Consider the following 25,245-nt stretch of genomic DNA (forward strand, 5'->3'; position numbering starts at 1 on the left):
TTTGACTACAGGCATCTGACATATTCTACTCTTCTCTGATGCTTGGAAGCAAGTTGTCTTCTTTGTGTTTCATGAGTCCACTGTCACATCTCTACTTCCCCTACATTACATGCATATCTTAACCCATGTAGCCTAAAGAAGTACTTAAACCAAAAGCTGGTTTTAAAAACCTCCCCCATCTTCTCTCCTCCCCCTCCTCTCTCTTCCCCTCCCCCTACTTCTGCAACCTCTTCCCACTCCTCTTAGTGATGGTACATAGGATAGAAATTGTAACTCAAAGTTCTCACTATATTCCAAAGCTCATGTGGTCCTTTCAATATTCAGATGCTATACAGTCGTGGTTCTCAAACCTACTGCTTCCACCCTTTAATACACCTCCTCCCATTGTGGTGACCCCCTCACCATAAAATTACTTCACTGAGCCTTCATAACTATAATTTTGACCCAGTTAAGAACTGTAATATAAATATCTATATTTTCCAATGAAAGGGTTGTTTGACCCCAAAAGGGGGTCACAACCCACAGATTGAGTTGCTATGCACATTTTTCTCATAAATATGACACTTTACCATGTAAATATGCATTAGGTGACATTATCTATATCATTGATATATTATCTATATCTGTTATAAATTTTAACGTGTAGGCTTGTAATGAAAAGAACTTAAAGGTCTTTATATTCATGGTAGCCATGCATTAACCTTTCAAGATTTATATACATCAGGTATGCATTTCTGATTTGGAATAAGATGCCATTGTAATTTTTCTTGGCTTTTAACTTCATAAGTTTTTTGGTGTGTGTGTGTGTGTGTGTGTGTGTGTATGTGTGTGTGTGTGTTAGAGGACAACTTGTGGGAGTCAGTTCTTTACTTCTACTTCATGAGTTCTGGGGCCCAAACTCAGGTCACCAGGCTTGGTGGCAAACACCTTTACCAGTGAGCCCTGTTACTGGCCTTTGCAGAATTTTATGAGGAATGGTAACTTTGAAGGACTATGCATAAACATTTTATATTGATTTGAAGAAGAAGAAAGAAGAAGAAGAAGAAGAAGAAGAAGAAGAAGAAGAAGAAGAAGAAGAAGAAGAAGAAGAAGAAGAAGAAGAAGAAGAAGAAGAAGGAGGAGGAGGAGGAGGAGGAGGAGGAGGAGGAGGAGGAGGAGGAGGAGGAGAAGGAGGAGGAGGAGGAGAAGGAGAAGGAGAAGGAGAAGGAGAAGGAGAAGGAGAAGGAGAAGGAGAAGGAGGAGAAAGAAGGAGGAGAAGGAGGAGGAGGAGGAGGAGGAGGAGAAGGAGGAGGAGGAGGAGGAGGAGGAGAAGGAGGAGAAGGAGGAGGAGGAGGAGGAGGAGGAGGAGGAGGAGGAGGAGGAGGAGGAGGAGAAGGAGGAGAAGGAGGAGAAGGAGGAGGAGGAGGAGAAGGAGGAGAAGGAGGAGAAGAAGGAGAAGAAGGAAGGAGAAGGAGAAGGAGGAGAAGGAGGAGAAGGAGGAGAAGGAGGAGAAGGAGGAGGAGAAGGAGGAGAAGGAGAAGAAGAAGGAGAAGAAGGAGGAAGAAGGAGAAGAAGGAAAGAGAAGGAGAAGGAGAAGGAGAAGAAGAAGAAGAAATGCAATCGTCCCATTAAATGGCTCCTCACAGTCACTGCCACATTTTGTGTCAGAAACACGTCATGAGTCACAGTGATGTATTAACAGGCCTACACATACTGAATCTGCATCAAAGGGCAGGAAAACTATCAGTATGATCTTTATTTGATATAATTTATAAGATGATAAAAGCCGGTTCCTTACATAACAAAAGGAAACCCTAGGTTTGTAACCCTTGTAGCAGACACACATATTAATAATCCTGTAATATCAGGATCTCCTTGAAGAGCCCTTTACCTTAAAGAATTGTTCCCCGCCAATGATCCGTTTCTGCCGACGGTGCAGCAACCTCAATCCACATCCAGATGACAGCGGCTCTGAAAGCAGAGAGGGGGTTGCTAATGCCCAACACCTCCCCAAGAAACTTCCTCCTCTATTTAAAAGTATGTTTCTCTGAAACTTGCAGCATAATTTGTCTTGCAATAAAAAATAAGGGTTATCTTTTAACCAAACAACAAATCCCATGCAAGTAGATCAGAAACTTTATAAAGTTCCCAATCATTAGACTCTGAAGGATTCCAGAGCTTCCATAACCTGGTTATTCTTCTTTACACATTTCTGACATAAATACACAAGAGTTCAATGAAACATATGAGAAAGTGGCAAATGATTACAAAAGAAAAGTCAACATATAAGGCAAGACTAGATTTTATAATAATTTTATGAATAATTTGTATAGGTGCAATTTCTTTAAATATATATTTAAATATTTATATATTACATATTGATATATGTGTATATACATTGTTTATAGACATAAGCAATTTAAAATGGGAAGTACATAGTATGCACACATTATGCTTTTGTTCTTGTTATTTTTCTATCTGTATAAGAAGGTTTGGTATTTGTACCGAGAACATGAAGCCCAAATCAGTGTTAATGATTCCAGGGTAACTAGGCAAGGGAATCCACCAGAGAGCCAGCGGGAGGATTTGGCAAAGAAAGAGGTGCAGAATGTGTACCAAATGACCTTAAGGGCATGCCATCAAAATCTGACCCTCATCCCTTTGGATTTGCAATTTATAATGGCATTGCAATTTATAATATGAGAAAAACTTTGCAGTGATGTCCCAAGTTGAACCAGTGTATCTGATGCCAAGAGAAGTAATACTTTAATGCTAAGCAAGCAAAACTTAAAATGTGCATCATTCTTAGGCAAGCACCTGACTTTAAAAGACAAAAGTCAGTCTCAAGCTGAGTGTACCGTAGCAAAGAATTGAGAAGCAAAACAGAGTTCCTTATAAGAGCATCTCGTCAGATGACCAATCACCAAACACTTGTGTTTGTCTTATGGACGTCACCAGGCTCTGAGGTGCAGCAGAAATTGACAAGATAATGAAGCAAATTCTACCACATAGCTAGATAGACATGATACACTTTCATCGAAGAATGGAATCACTGCCTACCATGGAGAAGCATCAAAATAAAACATGTTTAAGCACTCTCTTTTACATTTTCAACTGCTTTGGGTATTTGACATAATCCAAATAATTTATTATACACAATTTGTAAGCATAGTTTTAATATTGAGAGAAACTTAACAACTTAAGATGCTTTTAGGGAAACAAAGTTGTCTTTAGGGAAAACAAGCTTCTGATAATTTATTTTTATTTTAGGTGCATTGGTGTCTTGCCTGCACATTTGTCTGTGTGAGGGTGTTGGATCCCTTGGAAATACAGTTATAGACACAGAGTTTTTTTTGCTCCTTTTTTCCCATTGGATATTTTCTTTATTTACATTTCAAATGTTTCCCCCTCTTTCCTGCTCTATGTGAATGAACCAGAACTATGTGGTTCTATTCAGATCAAAAAGCTTGTTCTTTTTATAAAAGATAACCAAAGATTTCTCAAAAAGCTAATTCTCTTTCTTTCATTTAAAGCAGTATTCATCATTTTATACAACTTGAATATGCAAAATACCTTCAAGAACTCTAAGTATAAAAGAGCAACTTAATATCCCAATATTGCACTGTATTCTCAATCCCCTTAAGCTTTACATATTTAGAGAATAAAATCTACAAAAGAAAATTTGTATTTTTAAAATTGACTTTAATCAGGTGTGCTGGCTCGCAACTGTAATCTCAACACTCTGCAAGCTGAGCAGAAGGATTATGGTGATGTCATGTCTGCAGAGTTCCAGATTACTCTGAGCATGGTGAGATCTGCTTCAAAATAAACCAAAACAAATTCTCTTAAAAGCTATTCCCACTCTTTCAAACAGTAATAAGAATGATCTTGGTCCCGAGTCCTTAAGGAGACAACAACCAAGTATATTGCATTCCAAGAAGGAGGAATGCAGAAATGGCTGGGACTGTAAAAGGGTGCAGGAACTAGTTGATCTCGGAGACGGCGGGGTCCTGGAAGCCACTCGCCCCTCTGAAAGCCTTCCAGAGACACAGCACAAACATGAACAGAGACAACGAGGGCCTGTCTATGCACATTCCCTTTGCACTAGGATTCTGTGAACAAAGTCTGGTGACGTCATGGGAATCAGGGACTCTTCAGTTGCTTAGTGGTCCAGAAGTGACTTACCTGTATTACCACTGCTTGATGCTTTCTTCTCGAAATAGTCACAGATGACTCCTGCATCCTCGCTGTGGCGGCAGTTGTGCCTTCCGATGTCTTGTTTGACACAGTCAGCCAGGGCCTTCTCATTTCCCGTGCACTTCACGTTATCCATGTGGATGGGGCCTTTTCCTTCCCCAAAATAAGCCATCGTCCTTGCTCTGGCAGGACCCCTGGAAACAGAGCATCCTTCAGATACCGGAGCTCAGCCAGCCAAGCTCTGGCAGATGTCAGCACGCAACAGCTCAGCTCTGCCTTAGATCTGAATATTAAAATTAGTATGGGCATGTACTGAAAAGCACTTTTTGTGACTGTCAGAACATGCAACACTGTTCATTGGCATGGGCCTTTGATACTTTACAGAATCAACTGCCTCTAATGTAGCTTCTACTTAGAAAGTCACACACAATAGAATGTTAAAAATAGACACCCCCAAATTTTCCTTCTTTATTGTAATAGTGCCAAGAAAAATATGCAATTAAATAATAACCTAGAACCTAGAGACTGATATTTTTCACTTCCTTTTGAAGTAAAAGTACATTTCTTAACACAGAAAAAGCTGAGAATTGTGGAACGAAGACTTATGCTGGAATATTTCCTTTTTGTTATTTTTACATTACTTTCTGAAGATATACAATCCAAAAACTTTGTTGAAGAAGAGAACTAAAAATTCCATATTTAATACAATTTCTAATAAGTTATTGAACACAATCATGAAGGGAAAGATCATTAAAGTTAGAATCAGGAAAAAGTCCTTTACATATCACATTAGAAAAAATTATTAAGCAAAGACAAAAATAAGATAAAAAGACTGATCTACCCTCCTAAAAACCACACTAAGGAAAGTAAGAAGATAAATCAGAAAGTTGATGTTTGTAATAAACATTTACAAATATATTTATTGGCAAATGCTTTTCTAGAGAAAAAACACATCATACAAAGAAATCCCAAAGTTTACACAAAACATTAAAAATCCAACTTAGAAAAAAAGCAAGCTAGATCCCAAATAAAATAATCTCAATAAAAATAGATGCCATACATTGCAGTTTATATAAAAGAAAATACTGATGGTCAATAGACAAATGGACATGCATTTGATTGCATTGGGGATTAGGACTGAGGTGAACATTGACTATTCACAAATTTCAAGAGTGTGTAAATTAGTGTAACCACATGAGAAAGCAGCCTAACTGCGGTGGACAAACTTGAGTATATATACAGTCAATGCGCTAATTGCTATAATCCTGAGTATATTTATTAAAATTTCTCTTGAACAAGTCCCTATAAAGGCTGGGCTCTGTCTCCTGCACTAGGCCTCTCTCCATGGAGTCTACTGCACCTCCACCATCAAGCTGTACAGTCTCCACCATCGAGAAGGTCCTCTCTAGGAGAGACTCCGCAAACCTCCAATTTTCCAGAACTGTGAGTTGGACAAACTTCATTTTTTATAAATTACTCAGCCTGTGCTTTTCAGTTATAGCAATGGAAAATGCACTACTTCTACAAATATATGTGCAGGGTCAATACAATAAAGACATAAGCTGTGTATTTATGAAATCTAATATTACAGAGCAAAATGAATATAAGTTAATCACAGCCTCTGGTATAAGAGGTCTCTCGAAAGCAATACAAAAACAAGGCAAATATCTGAAGATCCTAAAGTAGGATAGCTGACTTCCAAAATCAGATTTTTTAAAAATAGATCAAATGATGGCTAAGGAGAACACGTACCTTAAAGTTATTTTAAAAAAAAATAAGATTACACAAAAATTTGGGAGAGTTTTTACTTTGGGTACTGGAGTAAGGACAGTGTAACTGGCACATTGGACTCTTAAAGCTACAGGGACACTCTTATTTCCTAAGCTTGGTGGTAGTGATGAGATGCTTCACACTATTCTACAAATGATGCATATCTATATCTATGTGTATATACTCATGTATACATGTATTTATTGTGAAAGGAAAAAATTAGAAAATTTTATGTCCAGGAGGAACATAACTATAAGTTGATGTAAGTCAATTAAGGGTTCCCCCCGCCTCAGGTATTTTTAAATTGATAACAGGATCAGATTTATCTTCCATTGGATATTACAAAATGCTGTAACTTTCTTCTAGTTAGCTTTAACTTGACCCAGCCAGGAGTTATCTGAGGACTCTCAAATGGGACAGGGGTGTGCCTCTATCAAACTGTGCCTGTGGATAGGTGTATGGGGGGCAAATTCTTGATTACTAATTTATGCAGGTGGGCCCCGCCCACTGTGGGCAGTACACTATCTAGGCAGGTGGGACCGGGTAGAAAAGAAGAGGCAGCTGACTGTGAGCTTAGGGACGAGCCAGGAAACAGTGTTTGTCCCTGATCCCTGCCTCTGACCTCCCTGGTGATGCAGTCACCTGATGTGTAAGACGAAATAAACCCTTCCCTCCCAAGCCCCAAGGTAGGGCTGTCTTTCGCAACACCAGAAAGCAAAGCCAAATAGTGTTGTATTTGATCTAACATATACAACTACACCAGAAATTAAGTCCTTTGCAAGTATTTAAATGTAAGACAAAATATACTTGATGTTATATTTCTATTAAAACAGTGGTGGTGATCTACCACTTTAAATTTTGCTTATGAATGTCCCTCTAATCAGTGGGCTGTTCAAGACCAAACTTATTTGAAACATTCACACAAAGTTCAAATACATTGGAACTTCTATCTTGACTAATTTATCCCAGAGTATTCAACTGATCCCAGCATATTCTGTTAGCAATCCAAGAACAATGTGTTACATGCTATACTTTGTGAGACAGTATGTAACATGTAATTAAAGACTGCTTCTGGCTTTCTGCTCCGGCTAAGCATGTCATAATAGTTCCACTCATGTTTCCTGGTTTTTATGACCACATTCCTGTTTGGCTTTTATAAAATACTTTCTAACTCTATTCTGAGTTTCACTGTTTGCCCAGGATCCCGCACTCATGAGATTGTGGACAGGAGGACAGAGCTCTAGAATGTCTACATAAGAGGCTCAAACCTTTAGATCTATGGGGGCAAGTTCTTGATTGTTAATTTACGTAGGTGGGTCCTGCACATTGTGGGCGGTACAATTCCTACGCAGGTGGGGACTGCAGCGGTGCGGCCACAAGCACGCAAAGCCAGGCCTGGCTTTCTACGCATGCTCTGGGAGTTCCAGACAAGGCTTCAGCCTGCTGAGCAAGCACTTTTAGCCCCTGCCCCCCTGCCCAGGCCTCTCTGTTGTAACTTGTACTTCTATTCGTAAACTCCAAGCCCTCATGTTATATGTTTTCAATAAAATTCCAATCACCTATTGGGCCTTATTCGGCCAGATACTGAGGCCTAGTGAGGGAGCCTGAGCCTTTGCTCGAGTTTAGAGACCTGACTCCCGTACTAGAGTGACTCAGCACGACCTGCTTAAGCCTGCCTTTGCCTAGCTACTGCTGACTTTGTTGGCTCTGTCAGTCACCCATACCCTAAGTCATCTCACCTCAGCAAAAAACCCCACCTCTCTCTCAGCCCCATATAAACAAAAGACTGATAACAATTAAAGCCCCTGCTTTGACAGACTCCCGGCCAGGGTGTGTTTATCTTCTATTGGGGCCATTCAACATTCACCATCCCTGGACCGGGGTCTCTCCGCCAGCCTGGACCTGTCGGCAGAGCGCCGACAATCACCCAACTGAGAACCTGCCTTCTCCAGATTCGAATACCCATATTTTCTTATTCCATACTGCAAATAATTTATTTCTCCATAAGCCACATCATGGCTTTCTTCCACTGAGGAACACTGTACAGCATATCAGCACTAGCCTGAGTACTGTTTCAAACAGTGAAATTAACACACACACACACACACACCACTCACAAATTCAGGAGGAAAAATACAAAGCTCTAAGTAGATTGCACAAAAGACAAGTATTTACAAGCTTGAGCACTGATGCGGAGAGGCAGCAGCAGGTTGGCCGTAGCTCCTTCAGCATCTACTCTGTAGCTTGACTCCCACGAGTACCAAGAACCAACTGTTGCTTCAGTGAGTGGGGATGTGGGGCTGAAGCATCGGTTACTGGAAAAGGTGAACTGAATGCCTGCGGCTGAGGACAGCAGTGTAATGGGTAGTCAGCGTCATCGGGCTGTTTCACCATCACAGAAACACTGTATTTGTGATGTTATGTAATATATATTTCTTGGAAACCTACAGAAGCACAACTAGACTACTTACTGCTTCTTTATAATGCCAGATCCATGACACCATGCTGTCAATAATTTTAATTGAAGAAACTAATTTTAAATAAAAGAAACTCAACTAGAGTAAACCTAAAAAAATTACGAGTCAGAGAAACCGCCCCAAGTACCATCCCAGAGAACTCTGTCTTCCTTACTTATAGCCAAGCTGCCGGCAGATCACAGCTGCGTGCTTATCGGTCCATCCGTCATCACAGATTGTTCCCCATTGGCCATTGACAAAAACCTCCACGCGTCCTTCCTTCTTATTCTCTCCATCCATTAGTCTGATGGGAAAACCTAAGTCATGGTTTACATACATTAAAAATAGCCAAAGCAAGCCAGGTTATGTCAAAGCATGAAAACCTTATGCAATACAATTTTTAATCATCAGGTATAAAATCACCTACCGATCCTTCCTTTGGAGAGGGAGATGAAAGACCAGTAACATCCTGTACACTCTTGCTGACTTTATTAAAGCCCTACAATCAATGGGCTCATCTTGCTCAACTTTCTGTTCCTGGCATTTGGAAATGCCTCATATGCAGAGGACAAGAATAAATGGATGGATGGATGGACAGACAAAAAACAGATAGATGTATGGCTCAAATCATAAGCTAGCCACTTTTATTATAACTTCTAAGTAGTAATAGAGCATTAACAGTGTTCTTTTGTTTTAAGTTTTTTTTGTAAGTCATGTACATAGCAGGAATATATAATTCGAAGTTAGAATTTTTAGGAAGGTATAAACATTGGCATAGGTGGTAATGGAGCTGGGAAGGCTGCTAGAAAGCATGGCATGGAGGTCAGCTATTGGAAAAATTCTAAAACCTTCTCAACTATTTATTTCAAATGAAGGACTTAAATCATTAAATGTATTAATATTTTAAAACTAAGAAACTGATTTCTCGTAAATTAAGTTGAAGTTGCATTAATGATAAAATGTTCCATCTCTACCACAATAGATAAAAGATAGATAGATAGATAGATAGATAGATAGATAGATAGATAGATAGATAGATAGATAGATGATAGAGTAGATAGAGTCTTAGGGTTTCTATTCCTGCACAAAACATCATGGCCAAGAAGCAAGTTGGGGAGGAAAGGGTTTATTGAGCTTATACTTCCATGCTGCTGTTCATCACTAAAGGAAGTCAGGACTGGATCTCAAGCAGGTCAGGAAGCAGGAGCTAATGCAGAGGCCATGGAGGGATGTTCCTTACTGGCTTGCTTCCCCTGGCTTGCTCAGCCTGCTCTCTTATAGAACCCAGGACTACCAGCCCAGAGATGGCACCACCCACAAGGGGCCCTTCCCTCTCGATCACTAATTGAGAAAATGCCCCACAGCTGGATCTCATGGAGGCAGTTCCCCAACTGAAGCTCCTTTCTCTGTGATAACTCCAGCCTGTGTCAAGTTGACAAACAAAAGCAGCCAGTATAGATAGATGATAGATAGATAGATAGATAGATAGATAGATAGATAGATAGATAGATAGATAGAAAGATAGATAGATAGACAGACAAAAGATAGGTTGACAGACAGATAGACAGACATATGGACATATACAAATATAGACATCATGGAGATCATGGTAGGTAGATGAACGGGGTCACCCGGGGCCTTTACGGAGATTCACTCTCCAGGACAGACAGGTGCAGCCATGGAGCCACATCCCAGGTCTATACAGTGGTGTCCTCATGGAAAAGAAGGCAGACTTAGTTTAAAAGGAAAGACTAAGCACACAGGCACCCAGAGAAGACCTCCCAGCCACAAGTCAAGGACAGGAACCAGGAGAATCTGTATCCTTTTCATGCCTGCTTCTGAGCTCCCTCTCAAGCGGCCATCTCACTGAGACCCTGGGGTTTAATGCCTCACTTCTGGAGATGATAAATATCTGTGTTGACACCACTCCATCTGTGGACTTCACAGCAACGCAAGCAAATTGATACATACAGCTTTGGTTGCCTAGATACTGGAAGGGTCTTCTGACTTCAGGAGAATTTAACTAGTGAAAACTTAAGGGTAAAAATGATCAGAACAACCACGGAGGTGGAATCAGGGAGCTGATGACCAAAATATATCCTAATACATGTTTAAAACAACATATAGGATTCTGGCTTTATGAATTGATCTTTGTTACCTAAAAAAATGTGTTGTCAAGATGAACATATTTTATTTTTCTATACCCAAATTTACCTCCCCCCCCCCAAAACCATGTGGTGCTGTTTAAAGCCCTCTCTGAGACTCTCATAGTGTGAAAAATAAAATGTGGAGCCATTGGGATGTGTCCTAATTCAGTATAACGTACGTCCTAATGAAGACAGAAAAAAATAATGGCAAGTTAATTTTTTAGTTCTCTGTCCTTCCTTGTATCCAGAATGATTCAAACTTTAAGTTAAATCCTTGGTCAGGATTACTTCATGAGACAGGAGAGAGAATCACATAGCCAAGTCAAAACCAGCAAATGTTTAAGTGAATATTCTATGCACTTCTAACGAGTAGCATTCAAACGCTGGCAAGTTTTAGCAATGTGTGTAACAGAACATTGGAAGCTTTATATTTCTTATTAATGTCTCTTAAATTTTTTAAGATTCTTAGTTTTCATTTTGTTTACATTTTTAAATCTTTGTTTTAATGTTAGGGAACTATATCTATGTGGAATTAGATCTCCATGGTCTATCTCAATAGTTTTTAAAAAATGTCTATTCTATTTTTTATTTAATTTATTTTTAGTGTATAGATATTTCATTTGCAAATATGTCTGTGCATGCTTGGTTCCTACATAGAGGAAAGAGGGACTGGAATCACCCAAGACTGTGCTCACAGTGAGGGAGGGGTGAGCTGACATGTGGCTTCTTAGAATTAAGCATTAGGCTTCTGGAAGAACAGTGCTCTTTACCACCGAGGCAGCTCTCCAGTCCTAACTTTTTATAGACTTTTAAAAAAAAATGACAAACCATATTTTATTTTTTAATCTTTGGTGTGTGTGTGTGTGTGTGTGCGCGCACACACACATGTAAATCTCTCTGGGACCCATTTCCAGGACCATTGATTGTCAAGGTAGGTAGATAACCTAAAAGAATTGGTTCTCTCCTTCTATCGTATAAATTCTTGGGATTGAATTATAATTATTTTAATTGAGCAATCTAGATGTTTAATGAAAAACAAATCCAGAATTAGACATGCCATGGTAGTTGAGAACTCAAAAGGTTATTTTTCTTGGAAAACAGACCTTTTGACAGTTAAGTCAAGGATGGAAAATGTTTCACATTCCAGAGCACTGGCTGGAGGAACAGTGAATGTCTGTAACCCGAGAGCAACATCCTGTCCTTACCTGGAGAAAGCCCATGTCCATGGCTGTCAGGGTAGCAGGTGAGGCCCACGTCCTCCCTGTGGCTGCAGTCGTGCCTTCCCCACTGTCTCCTGGAGCACTGAATGAAGCTGGCTTCCTTTCCTGAGCAGCTGACATCATCCAGCCATATGGGCCTGTTGCTGCCCTCAAAATGGTTCGCAGAGGACTGTTTGCCATATCTGTGGCAATGAAATGAATGCACTTAGCAGAACTGTTATCCCATGCATTGAGGGACCAGTAAAAACAACCTAATCTAGTATCGTGACTTCAGAGGGTGAGAATCTGACCTTTCTCTGGCCTCGGAGACCCAACTGTGCTTGTTTTGCTGTGAATTTGAATTAGCTTAATGTCCTTTGGTTAACTTGATGAGTAACTAACCCCGTAATTCATTCTTGTGTTTTGACTACAGTTTAACCCACCTGCCTGGGAGCGTGCAAAGAGATAAACCTCAAATTCCTCACTGTGGAATAACTCTGTGAAGTAGAGAGAGAAGACGATTGTTTGGTTTGGGTCTCTGTTGGTCTGAGTTCATCAGCTTCCCTCAGGCTCTCCAGAGTCCTTCTCTAACTCAGTGACTACTCACAATCAGGACCCAATGATGGATTAAAAACTGGCTGTTGGTCCACCAAAGTAAGAATGACGAGTGTTCCTTTCATAAGGTTATGTAAGTTTAATGCACAAAAATTTTTATAAATGATACCGTGTGCCAATTGACTTTGTTACATTATATTATGTATTGTAACAAGTGCTAGGCTGTGAAATCTATAAAACTGAAAAGCTGGAAATTCGGTAACTGCATTTATTTTCACCCTTCTCTTGCTATTTTGTTCATTCTTTTAGAATCATGGCAGGTATCACTAAACTTAAAGATCAGCAAAGTGCCTTCAATTCTCGGAGTCTGTGAAATTCACCTCTCAATCAGAAATCTTGGGCCAGTCCCTCCCCTCAGTTGATACCTTTATTACCTCTCTACTAAGGACATAAGACAATTTTTCCATTTGCCATGAATTCTCCTAATAGTTTGACTGTGCAATCATTATATTTTTCTAACTAGATAAAATTTTTAATAAGTTAAAGCAACATTTTTTAGGTAGTTATTTGAAGGTCATTTGTCTAATTTATCAATTTTTTTTCACAACAACCAATGAACTTACATCACATATTGCTGTCACTCCTGACTTAAAGTATTTTCCTAGCCAGCGCATTAATCTTAGTTCTCTCTGTCTAATTCAGTCACGGAACTTATAACAGGAAGTTTTGTTAGCCCGGGTCTGCATTTATACAAAGAAACCAAGTTTACTCTTTCTCATTCCAAGTGAATCACCGCTTTCAGAACTTCCTCTGTAACTTAATTGTGGTGCACGCTCACACTGGCACATAAATGAGAACATGTTTAAGTTCCCCTAAGTCCAGATAATTTATCCAGGAGAGAAAATGGCACGGGTCCCTACAACTGAAGTATGAACTAAATGTAAACTAAACTATAAAATACGGAGGAAAACTTAAGTGTTACTTGATTATTTTCACAATGAGAAAACAAATGTGAAAATAAATTCCCACTTCTGAGACTAAATCATCAGCGTAGCATGCTCATCCAGCACCACATGGCGTACGCTAAGACGTTCTTATTAACTAAATGGTCATATGTATTTGGCAATTATACCCCTTGACCTAATAATTTCAACAACTGCTACTTGCCCAAGTTTATAAACTTCAGTTAATTTGTACATTTGTATCTTTACAATAGCATTATTTATGAGTAAACTGAAAGTTACTCTTTACCCTAGAAAATTAACCTGAATATAATTAAATCATGGTGTGAGAGTTTACTCCAAAACATGTAACTCTGTACCATTATAAAACTAAAGCAAATGTCTATAAAAATCACAGTTTTAACATAATTTCTGATACAGAACTGCACATGTCAGGTATAAAGATATGTAAGAATGGGAAGTTTCTTTTGCAAACTTTGTTTTAAATGCAAATTTAAACATAGCTCTATCTAGCTTAAAAGCTATATAATTAAAGGCTTAGTGAGTATTTGCAATTAACTGTATTTCAAGCTGACATTAAGGAATTTCACCAACTTTTAAAATAATTACATAGAAATAAGAAACACTAGAATAAAGGGGCATCCATGGGCTTCATTTGAATATTTACCTCAAGGTCATCTTTCCAGTTACTTTGATCAACTTAAGTCTTTACACTGGAATGTATTATGCATGTACCATGACATACTTCTCAAAGTGTGGTACTCAGATTGCAAGTGGGCAAGGTCAAAGGCTAGTTCTAAAGGCCATCTCATGACAAGAGGGCTGTTCTTTTCCAACAAAAGTGTCAATTATTATCATGGTCCAAGAAAAAAAACCATGTGACACCACAACATTCCTCAATGAAACTGCTGAAATCGTAGACACAATGATGTCAAAACTTATAACATCTAGTAGTAAAAATACATCATAATAAAAGCGAGCATTCAGAAAGCTTGCCTGAATAGACAAAGGAGTGCACTAGAAGTCACTCATAACTTCAACCAATTTGTTCAAGAAAAGAGATGTTGGTAAGAAAGGTCCGTGAAATAAATGACAAGAGATGGTTAGTCGTTATCTTTAAAAATGTCGTTTTAATCATAATTTCATTTGTAGGTAGATAGCTGGGGTAAGTAGGTAGGTAAGTAGATAGTAGGTAGATGGATAGGTAGATAGATTGGTAGGTGGGCATTATGAATATGACAAGTAAAAGATGACAAAATTATAGACGATGATGGTGACAGATGATAAGCAAATACAAGACACATAGATAAGCATCTAAGTCATGCATATCTGTTTTTAGAAATTAAAGGTACGGATTATGCAGTAATTCTGACTTTAAAGATGTGTCTTGGCATTCAATGTCCCCACACCAGTGAGCCTTACTTAAATCCCAGAAGTCGACAAGCCACATATGTGTTCATGTCAGTCCAGCCGTCATCGCAGACTGTTCCCCACTGTCCCCTGTAGTATACCTCCAAACGACCTTCATGGACACTTCTCCCTCCTGCCAGTCTGATGACACCATCTGTGATAAGGAGATAAAGACACAGAGCAAACTAGAGACTTAGAGAGAGAGAGAGAAAGAAAGAGGGGGGAAAGAGAGGGGGAGAGAGAGGGAGGGAGGGAGAGAGGGAGGGAGGGAAGGAGGAAGGGAAAGAGAGAGGAAGGGAGAGAGAAAAAGAAAGAAAGGAAGGAAGGAAGGAAGGAAGGAAGAAAGAAAGAAAGAAAGAAAGAAAGAAAGAAAGAAAGAAAGAAAGAAAGAAAGAAAGAAAGAAAGATGCAGGAAGGAAGAGGGAGGAGGGAGGGAATGGAGGGAGGGAGAAAGGGAAGAAGAAACGAAGGAAGGAAGGAAAGAACAAACCTTTGTTTGGCCTGATGTACCACTGTATTCAGACCTCCCTCTGAGCTATTTGATAATCTAGAATTGTGTCTCTAAAATGAGGTTACTGTACTCTTTCTAAAGATTAACACCTTTGTCCTCCTGATATTTGTACTCTATTCTCTAAGTAGAAAATATATTCTGATGTAATTTCTAAGAACATATTTTTATTTTCGATATTAAATCCTACCCAGGAAATTCCCCATAATTTCACTCCTTTCAAATCTAAACAACAGTGGTCATTTTCATTGAAACAGCAAGACATATAGTGAAATACAGATGGCATTTCAAATTTTTAAGCGTGAATCAAAATACTGAATTAAGAATGCAGGAAACTCTACTTTGGATAAAGAGTGATCTATCTTGTCAGACACCCATGAGTGATAAAAGCACATCTTGCCTTTGTCTTTTGTTTTTTTGTTTTGGTTTGTTTTTTTTTTGGTTTTTTTTTTTTTTTTTTTTGGTTTTTAGGATTTGATTTTTTTTGAGACAGGGTTTCTCTGTGTAGCCCTGGCTGTCCTGGAACTCACTCTGTAGACCAGGCTGGCCTCGAACTCAGAAATCTGCCTGCCTCTGCCTCCCAGAGTGCTGGGTTTACAGGTGTGCGCCACCACCGCCCGGCTGCCTTTGTTCTTTTACTCATAACACAGATCTGAAATTTGAGTCTTATTAGCTCAATGAGTAATTATACAAGGAGAATTCTACAAAAAAAGAAGCTTGAGAGCAGAAAGCACAATATTTCATTCCCCGAAAATGTAGATTAAAAGCTATTTCCACCATCCCCATCCAACCCCCAATCCAAATACCTCTCATGAAGTACAACTACCAGAGGGTAAAGCATACTTTTCATAGGTCTCTGGACACAAAACCCGTCTCATAATGAAATGTTATTGTCTGCGAAATATTGTACCGCCTATTGTCTCATGTGTCCTACTAAGGCACTAACAAGAATATCTCATCTGAAAAAGGGGGCAATGGAGCCTCAAGGAAATGAAATTCTCTGCCTTAACTTTGGTGTAAACTGAAAGTTTCTATTATGTATAAACGCATCGTGTTGCTCACATAAACAAGAGCATAAGAAAAGATGTATAAGATAGAATTCCATGGGTACTAATTCTTTTACTTTTTCACACACACACACACACAAATATACAAAAATAAAAACCATTCAAAGCATTCTCTTGGATGATACACAGCCCCTATGAACAGACACCTGCAATGCGCATTAGTCTAAAATGTGATTGCAAAGCTAGGTTGGTTTCTTTATCAGTTTTCTTTCATCAGCAATCACATCCACACAGTTGAACTGCAGCTATGCACACATTCTGGGAAAGACTGGTTACCATCCGAAAGGATTAAAGATGTAATATACTGACACCTAATGTCTGGTATGAATAATTACACACTAATTCTGAGTGTTGGGTATTACATATTGCAGCAACAGAGCTTTGGTGGACTTTAAATAGAAACTTTTAGAAATAAGTGCGCGAAGAAATTATATTTTGAAATAAAAGATGTATTTGATTTTATCTTAATTTCTGTTTGGGAGTGTTTTCTGTCTGCTTGTTGACAATGTCTGAATTGAGAACGGAAGCTTAGGCAGTTCTGGTCAGGAGGGCAGAGGGCAGCACATTCCGGAAGTGACGCCCTTACCTGTCAGAGGGACGCAAGACACTCCAGCATCTTCTTTATGCCCACAGTTATGCTCTCCCCAGGAGCTCTTTGGACATTGCTCAATTGACAGCTCATTTCCGGTGCAGCGTACTTCATCCAACAATATTGGGCCAGATCCTTCCCCAAAATGTGCCTGACGCCATGCTTTGGCGATGCCACTGGACAAACATACAAACAGTTGCATTCTGGATTCAACCAAGAAAGATCCTTCCATCTTATCCCCCACCCCTCCCCAGCTGCAGCAAACACTCGGTGATTCCGCCCACTCCCTAATCTACCCCAGAGGTTATTCTTGAAGGTCTTTCTTCTCTTTGGTTCTCCACTACATGAATTTTAAAATGCTTGCTATTTCTCAACCTTTACCCTCCTTTTTGCATTAATAACATAATCTCAGTGTTTTAAACAGTACAGTATTGATTACCCAAAAAAAAACACCACATCCTCAAACCTCCTACCAGAGGGCTGTTTATGACATGACATAAACACCGTTTTAACAATGTCTAAGTACATTAAGTCATTCCCGTTGCTGTTCACTATACCTTCTGTCTGCTGAAGTTCTTTGTCATCTCAAAATAAAACTTTACCATTATGTTTTTTTTTTTAAAAAGATTTATTTAAGTACACTGTAGTTGTCTTCAGACACACCAGGAGAGGGCATCAGATCTCATTACAGATGGTTGTGAGCCACCATGTGGTTGTTGGATTTGATCTCAGGACCTTTGAAAGAGCAGTCAGTGCTCTTAACTGCTGAGCCATCTATCTCTCCAGCCCATACTATTATGTTTTCAACGGTGCTATTTAGACAGAAACTGCTATGGATCATTTGAAGGCAACACCCTCAGTCTCTCTCCTTCATACTGACCTACAGCAAAGGTAATGGCTGGGACTGGAGAGGCTACACTGGAGCAAGCTGTGCCTCCTCCATGCACCTCTTTGGAGACAAGGTCTCAAATCATAGCCTAGACTATTCTGAAATCATCTATGTAGTCCGGGCTAGCCTTAAATTCACAGGATTACTGCCTCAGGCTCTGGAGTGCTGGAACAGAAGCATGAACACCTTGTCCAACAAGATGCTCTTGTAAGGGCCCAGAAGTGGAAGCAAGAAAGAATCAGAGGTCCCAATGATGGTGGACCTGCCAAGCTAGATGGCTGGCTGCCTCTGCTTTCTTCTCTAAGAGACATGATTCTCTAAGTGCACGATTAAATGTGTTTAAGCTGTTGTGATTTTCAGCTCCTGTTATTCAGTCAAGTCTATTTATGACAAAAACAGCATCGCACAAGTTTACTCCTAACGAACTTCTCCTACAATTCCAAATGTGGCCTACTTCCGTGAAGACGGCCATCCCCTGCTGAAATGACTGACTTTAGAGATGGCATTTCAGCCCCCATGGCTGCCTTTGTCCTTGGACTTTAACATGTATATCTTCAGCTCTTCATTGATAGTGTGCCTATTCCCTTACGCATTATGTTGTAACTCTTACAGCAAAAACATATTAAAAGAAAAATGTTTACTGAGTGGGTGTGCTACCCAGTGCAATGATGACAGTGGCTGATGCAGGCAACTTCATGGTGACAGACCTTTTTTGATTCATTTTATTAGGTATTATAGAGGTTGTAGGGGTCTCAAGAGTGGTCATGTTGAAAACGACATTTAAAATTAAGCCTCTTTTTAAATAAGACCAAGACAAACACGTAGGGCATAATTACACCATTATGGCCTCGCTAAGTCTGCACACAGTTCAGAGAGTGCCAAAGGGATGGACTGAGCAATGCCTGCGGGGGAGGGGCTTTGGAGGGAGTTAAGAAAAAGAAAAGTGCATTTCCCTTTGTTAAGCTAAAACATTTTAAAAATCAGAATCCAGACACTGGATTCTGCTCCTGGACTCCTCTGCTCTTAACAATTTGTCCCAACAAGTAAGAAAGACCAGGATCTATTGAGCAGATATAAAGAAAATTCCAACCACGATAGCCTAAAGTGAATGGTATTAATAAAATTAGTTAACTTATGAATGACTTTGCTTTGAGTTCTCGGCCTGAGATTTATGACTCCTTATTTAGAAGGATTCAGGATGGGACAGCGGAAGCCCTAGCTGACAGCTCTGGGTCAGATAACAGCAAAAGATGCCCCAGAGACAGAATCCTGAACGCCACCTATTGTCATGCTGCCATTACACTAAGAGGGATTTGTACAAGTTCTGAATGGCCAATGGGAAGGGGAAGATCAAAATGATAATGTAATGGGTGATGTCCGACATCAACTGAAATCCGACTTAGAAAAGTAAAACTGTGTTGAAGCCTGAAGTATTTGCATCTGCTTTAGGATGGTTTCAATGAGAGATGCCCTGCAAGCTCACAAACCTGAACATTTGATCCTCAGCTGGTGGTGCTGTGTGGGGAGGTATGGGATCTTTCCTAGGTGGAGCCTCACTAGAGGAAGCACATTACCACTTTGGGGGTTTTAAGATTTTATAGTTTGGCTCCACTTCCTGTTCTTTCTCTCTGCTTCCTGTGTGTGATGCATGTGTATTTGGCCAGCTTCTGGATGTCACAAAGCTTGCCCCGCCGCCATGCTTTCCCGTGACTACTGACATGACTTCCCCAACCTAATAGAGTCTATCACTCTGGAACGATAAGCAAAAATAACCCTCTTTCTCTGCTATTTGTTTTTCAGGGCGATAATTTATCACACAACAACAACGGTAACTGAAACACGCCCCTTTACAAGAAAGGGATTGACGGAAGCAAGCACAGAAGGTGATTCAGGGGACACAATGAGCCCTGATTGGGCAACTGTGCCGGTCATGGGGGAGCCAGGCTGAGGGGAAGGCAAATTGACCTCCTCCTTAGAGCTTTGCACCACGAAAAGGTATCAAGGAAAAATTTCAGTCGGTACAATTCACTGACTACAATAGGGCAAGAAAGAAACCAAAACACCAGGGGATGATGTAAAATTTGATCCCAAACTCTTAGCAGAAACTAAATTAAATCCAGATGGTTTAAAGATGGAAAGGGGGGAGGGGATAGAGAGGAGTGTATGTGTGGGAGAAGTGTGTGTGGGGGAGAAGTGTGTGTGTGTGTGTGTGTGTGTGTGAGAGAGAGAGAGAGAGAGAGAGAGAGAGAGAGAGAGAGAGATTAGTAAAAAGTTACTAAGCTAAAATAACGGGAGTGTTGTTCTTATAACCTTGGATATAAGAGATATCCTCTCAACAAGACAGGAAGGCCAGAAGGCAGAAAATGAAGCTTAAAAAGAGGTTCAATTTGAGTACATATAAATTGGAAACTACCACACGGGCAAACAGAACACTTTAGAACAAATATTTGCAATATGTAACAGCAACCAAACCAATTCTTGGTAATTACCGAGGATAGGAATCTTATTAAATTTTATTGAATAAGAAAACAACCAATTTCAAAAATAATAGGGTAACGGATAGATTAGAGTGGAAAAAGAATTACCTGTGGGCACTGACTGTGTAGGATGCTCAGCCTCTGGAGTGGTCCAATTCAAGCAAAATAAAGCATTCTTACCTGTCACATTTTTTCACAGATTTAAAGGATTAATACTATTTGAATGCAAAACTCTGGCAAAGGCTTTCTATCCCCAAGGAAAAAGAACACAAAGACGGGTGTCACCTGTTGACTGGGAGTAAGCCCACACTCTGGGGCAGAATAATTTAACTCTGTTGGATTCAAACACTGAGTGATTGCATTGCAGTTTCTCAGATAAAAGCATGAGTCTCGCTGCTTGCCTTCGGCCTGCCTCACGTACTTAAAGGATCCAGTAGTAGGGAGTGGCAATTCTGAACCGTGACCCGAAAGAAGTTACTCAGGCCAAAGTATTTCTGAAGCACCAATGCTTATTTTGTTTTCTGTTTTATAATATTTCCATATTTTCACCAAAACAATATCATGTTAAACATCTCAAAAATATTTAATTAAAATAATGGATCATAAAAACAATAATAAACATGAGGGGTGTTGTGATCATAAAAAGAGAAAGAGGTGTGAGAATATGTTGTAGGACGGTGTGGGGGGTCGGGGGTGCCTCAGTGGGCCTATGCCGAGGCATCCCTTCCCCCTGAGGGACCAGACAAATGCTGGTATAGTATAGAACAGAGTTTATTTGGGGCATGGGGAGGGGAGTTAAGGGAGTAGTAGAGGCAGAGAAAGGCAGAGAGAGGGAGAGAGTAGAGAAGCAGAGGCCGGCCCTGACCACGTGGAGAGAGGGGGAGGGGAGGAGGAGAGAGAAGAGCCCAGAGGGCAAGAGAGAAGCTGAGAGTGAGAGAATAAGAGAGAGAGGGGAGGGGCCAGTGGGCCAGGCCTACCTGGCTGTTGCCAGGTAACTGTGGGGTGGAGCTTAGACAGAATCCTAACAAGGGGGAAGCATCAAGCAGAAAAATATTATGCAACATTAACTTAGTTTTCTAGTTTAACATTTGCATTTATGAAAACTAGGATGACACATGTGCATATTTATGCATATATACATACACGCATACATATATACACATTCCTTCAGCCAGGATTTTCTAGTGACCTGTTACTGTTTTTCACAGGGAAAACAAAGAAATGTATGACTTCTCCTAAAGGGATCAGACAGTACTGGGGAAAAGCAAAACTCACAAGCTACGACTTCAAAAAGTTCTGTATGAATTCAGTGAGCCATGTGTGCACTGCCCTTCCCCTGTGGAAATCATTTTCACACTAGCCTGCCAGTATCCTGCTGAAGCTCCAGGACTTCAACCCTTTCGTGCCCTGACCACAGAGAAAGCTTATGGGAAACACCGTTAGGATGTAATGCACTGGCTTGTTTTGTGTGAAGCCATTTGACCTAGGTGACAGCAATTCCCAATGAACACTGTCTAGTTTCATTCTGTGTCTGATCCTTATCCAACATGTTCTCTTTGCTAATCAAAGTGGATGGACTCATTATAGATAGACAAGGCCAAATAAATGCCATCATCTGACCCAAACTTGACCACTCTTTGAAGTAGACAAGGAAGGTCAGTTAAGAAGCATATATCTTCAGGTTATAAAGGATTGGCTCTGGCTGGAGAGATGGCTCAGCGGTTAAGAGCACTGACTGTTCTTCCGAAGGTCCTGAGTTCAAATCCCAGCAACCACATGGTAGCTCACAACCATCTGTAATGAGATCTGAGCCCTCTTCTGGAGTGTCTGAAGACAGCTATTGTGTACTTACATATAAAAATAAATAAACCTTTTTAAAAAAGATTTATAAAGGACTGGCTCTTTAACTGCACATACCAGTTTGTGACACTTGTGACCTATGGCCATAGTAACTCATTGTACTGATCAGTATACTGGGTCTATCTGGGTGGCAGTCCCCTCTATCACCAGAGACTCCCAATCTGCAATGACTCCTTATGTCTTGCCCAGCACTGGTCTAAGAGCACTGTGCATATTAACTGATTTAATCTTTCCCCACACATTCATGATCTTATAACACCAAGTTTACAGACAAGAAAACGGAGGCTGACAGTTAAATAGCTTTCCCAGAATCCTAGTGTGTCTAAATGGCAGCTCCCAAACAGGCTCTGAACATCTCGTGTGTTGGAGCCTCCTGGGGTATTTTGAATTGATGACAGATGCTATGTCTAACAGTCCAGCCAAAACACCATCAGTACCGTTTTCTTTCTTCTCCGTTTATTTCAGATCTGGGTTGTAGCTCTGCCTTTTAATGGAGTATAGCATGAGTGAAAAAAAACATCCTCTATTGATGAAGCCCCAAGTCAAGACTGTTTCCCTCTAAGAGAATAGAATCAAGAACATGGCTCCTAGCGGGCTTAACTCTCCCATCTGTTAACAAACTTCCCTCTGTGGTCAAGCAACTCCATATATCTAGAAATTTTTTCATTGTACTTTTTCTAAGATTTTTTAATGGACAGGGAATTTAAAAAAAAACTAAAAGCAACTTATTCAAAATAATTTTTATTCTACCTATTTAATATGATTCTGTAGGAGCATTTTATAGCTCTCTCTGGGGGGGTGGGGAACACTAATGGAAAGAAACATTTAAAATAATTAAATTTCTATGTAAATTATGGAACTTCAACACAATGAAATGTGATGTCATGCTAAGCTGTGCTTTTAATGGTTTCTAAAGCCATGAGGAAATGCTTTTAATATAAGTTCACAGAAAGGAAGTTGAAAATGTCCCCACCTGAATTTCACTGAGCACATCCCGCGTCCCCAGGTTATCTAATTGGGCAGCATCTGCCTGTCTCCCTTTTTTCTCTTCACGGTCCCCACACTCTGAGTTAATCAAATTTAAGTATCTTAAGTATCTTAAGTACGATAATTCCTTTTGCATTTAGAAAGCTTTCCAGCTACCGAAACACACAGAGGCTATTAAAAATATGAGGGTCAAAATGACAGAACCTCACAAGGAAATTGTAACTAGCACTCAAGTGACGGCGCACCCTGCAGTTTCCCTTCAGCAAAGCAAGCAAAAGCGAGAGGACAATTACCTAAGAACAAAGCATGAATAAAGCATGAAACAACTACGCTGTCACTGCCCTCTATCAGCCGTGGACCTTTAAAGACAGTTTCACCCAAAGGTACTTAGACTTTCAATGAGCAAGCCCGGAGGAAGAGGATTTGCATAGTAGCACTTGCATACAAGCTCTGAGGGAAGGATAATCCAGGTGAAAGAACTGCATGAGGACTGGATGGTTGCTTGTTGCTTAGGGCTTTCGGGAGGGCTTTGCAGCCTTGCCACAGCATCACCAGCCTTCAGTGGGGAAACGGATGAGCAGTGGGAGGCCTTAGGTCATTAAGGGAAGACTGTGGGACGCTGAGCTCTTCCCTCTTCTTTCCCCTCACCTCCCAGCCCTGAGGTAAGGAACTTGTTTAAAAGTGATGGTCTGCCTCATCACAGGCCCCAAAGCAAAAGGGGCCAACTGACCAAAGAAGGAAGCCTCTGAAATCACTCCCAGATGTGTGGCAGACTGAGGCAGGAGGATTACAAATTACAGACTGTCCTGGACTACAAGGTGAGTTCAAGGGCAGGCTGGGTAAGCTAGTTTCTTTCTCAAAATAAAAAGTTTAAAAAAAAAAAAAACGAGAGAGACGGAGATGAGAATTTGAGCTGAGTGACGGGACACTCGAATGTCAGGAGTCAGCAGTCTTCAATCAAGAAAGGAAGCACTGAGCTAATCCTGAAGAGAGTGTGCTTCCTGGTGAGTGTGCTGTGAGTCTCCTCTCCAGCTTCTAGACTGTTTGTCAACAAGGCCCTTTTAGGAATTATTTTTACAATGAAAATACATTTTGTCTTTCACGAAAGTATGCCACACTACAAACGGAACTTTTATAATCACTTGAGAAGTCCATGTATCCTGAACATTCCATATGTCATTTAAATTTAATATGCATTTTTCTAAAAGTATTGCCTTTCTATCTGTCTCATGGTTTTGAGTAATCCTTATTGGAAATATTAAAATCACAAGGGAATCCAAGAGATGCCCAGAACAACATAGACTGTTTCTATTACTCTTGGTGGCCTCCTAGGTAAAACCATTTTACTGAGGACACCACACACTTTTGATTGAGGAGGTTGGGGAACTAAGCTGGAATAACGTAGATGCCTCCTCACCAGGACGAGCTTACAGCATCTGAAGGTACTATGCAAGCTAACAATGGAGAAAAGCAATCAATATCCTGTCCAAACAGCAACAACGAACAGCATGGCCAAATATCCCTAATGATGCAATCAACAGGTACTTATTTCTTGGGGATAATGAAGAATCATCTAATTGGACTTAAGGTCTACTGAATAGGAGGGAATTCATGTCTGATAATGTATATCTAGCCAATTACCCATGACTTGTAAGGTCATGACCCCTAGAGAAAAACCTATCACTGTCACAGATAAGTGTAACTCTGGCCACTCATCAATGAAACTTCTCTTTATGCCATATAAAGATAATTACAGAAATTCACAGCTGGAAGGATGCATAGAACAACTGACTGTGGGGTGCCCAACCTCAGCTGATACGTCTTCAGCATGACTCCTACATCTAAAGCTTGGGATGAGGCAGAAAGATATAAGAGTCAGATGACCAGGATATCTGCTATCAAATCATGTTTTCTAGATAGGGAAGCTATACCCAAGAAATTTCAATAACATGGATGCCTGGGTAAGACCAGTGCAGGGATAACACACATGGGCATGCCAATGTGGATGGGAGAAATCTTTTAAGGCTCTATTCCTAGAAGAATAGCTACAGGAAATTAATAACTGCTGAGAAAAGAAGATCCAGTCTTCACCAGAGACAAACCCACTTGATCTCAAGTAGTCAGTCATAAACACACATACACATGGGCAGCATTAAATGGACTCAGCAGGTTATAGTTTGTATATATATTTGT

The 25,245-nt window shown here is 40.2% G+C and overlaps 1 protein-coding gene across 1 annotated transcript in view; it reads right to left on the reverse strand.

Moving 5' to 3' along the window:
* Positions 1-25,245, reverse strand: part of Prss12 (serine protease 12) — a 60,830-nt gene that overhangs the window by 16,647 nt on the left and 18,938 nt on the right. Inside the window, exons 3-8 of the mRNA XM_052179301.1 lie at positions 16,837-17,015; positions 14,688-14,829; positions 11,755-11,951; positions 8,578-8,719; positions 4,165-4,370; positions 1,881-1,950 (exon numbers count right to left, since the gene is read on the reverse strand). Coding sequence (XP_052035261.1) covers positions 1,881-1,950; positions 4,165-4,370; positions 8,578-8,719; positions 11,755-11,951; positions 14,688-14,829; positions 16,837-17,015 — 936 coding nt within the window. The remainder of the gene's footprint in view (positions 1-1,880; positions 1,951-4,164; positions 4,371-8,577; positions 8,720-11,754; positions 11,952-14,687; positions 14,830-16,836; positions 17,016-25,245) is intronic.

This window comes from Apodemus sylvaticus, chromosome 4 (assembly GCF_947179515.1).
Source record: "Apodemus sylvaticus chromosome 4, mApoSyl1.1, whole genome shotgun sequence".
NCBI classification, from domain to species: domain Eukaryota; kingdom Metazoa; phylum Chordata; class Mammalia; order Rodentia; family Muridae; genus Apodemus; species Apodemus sylvaticus.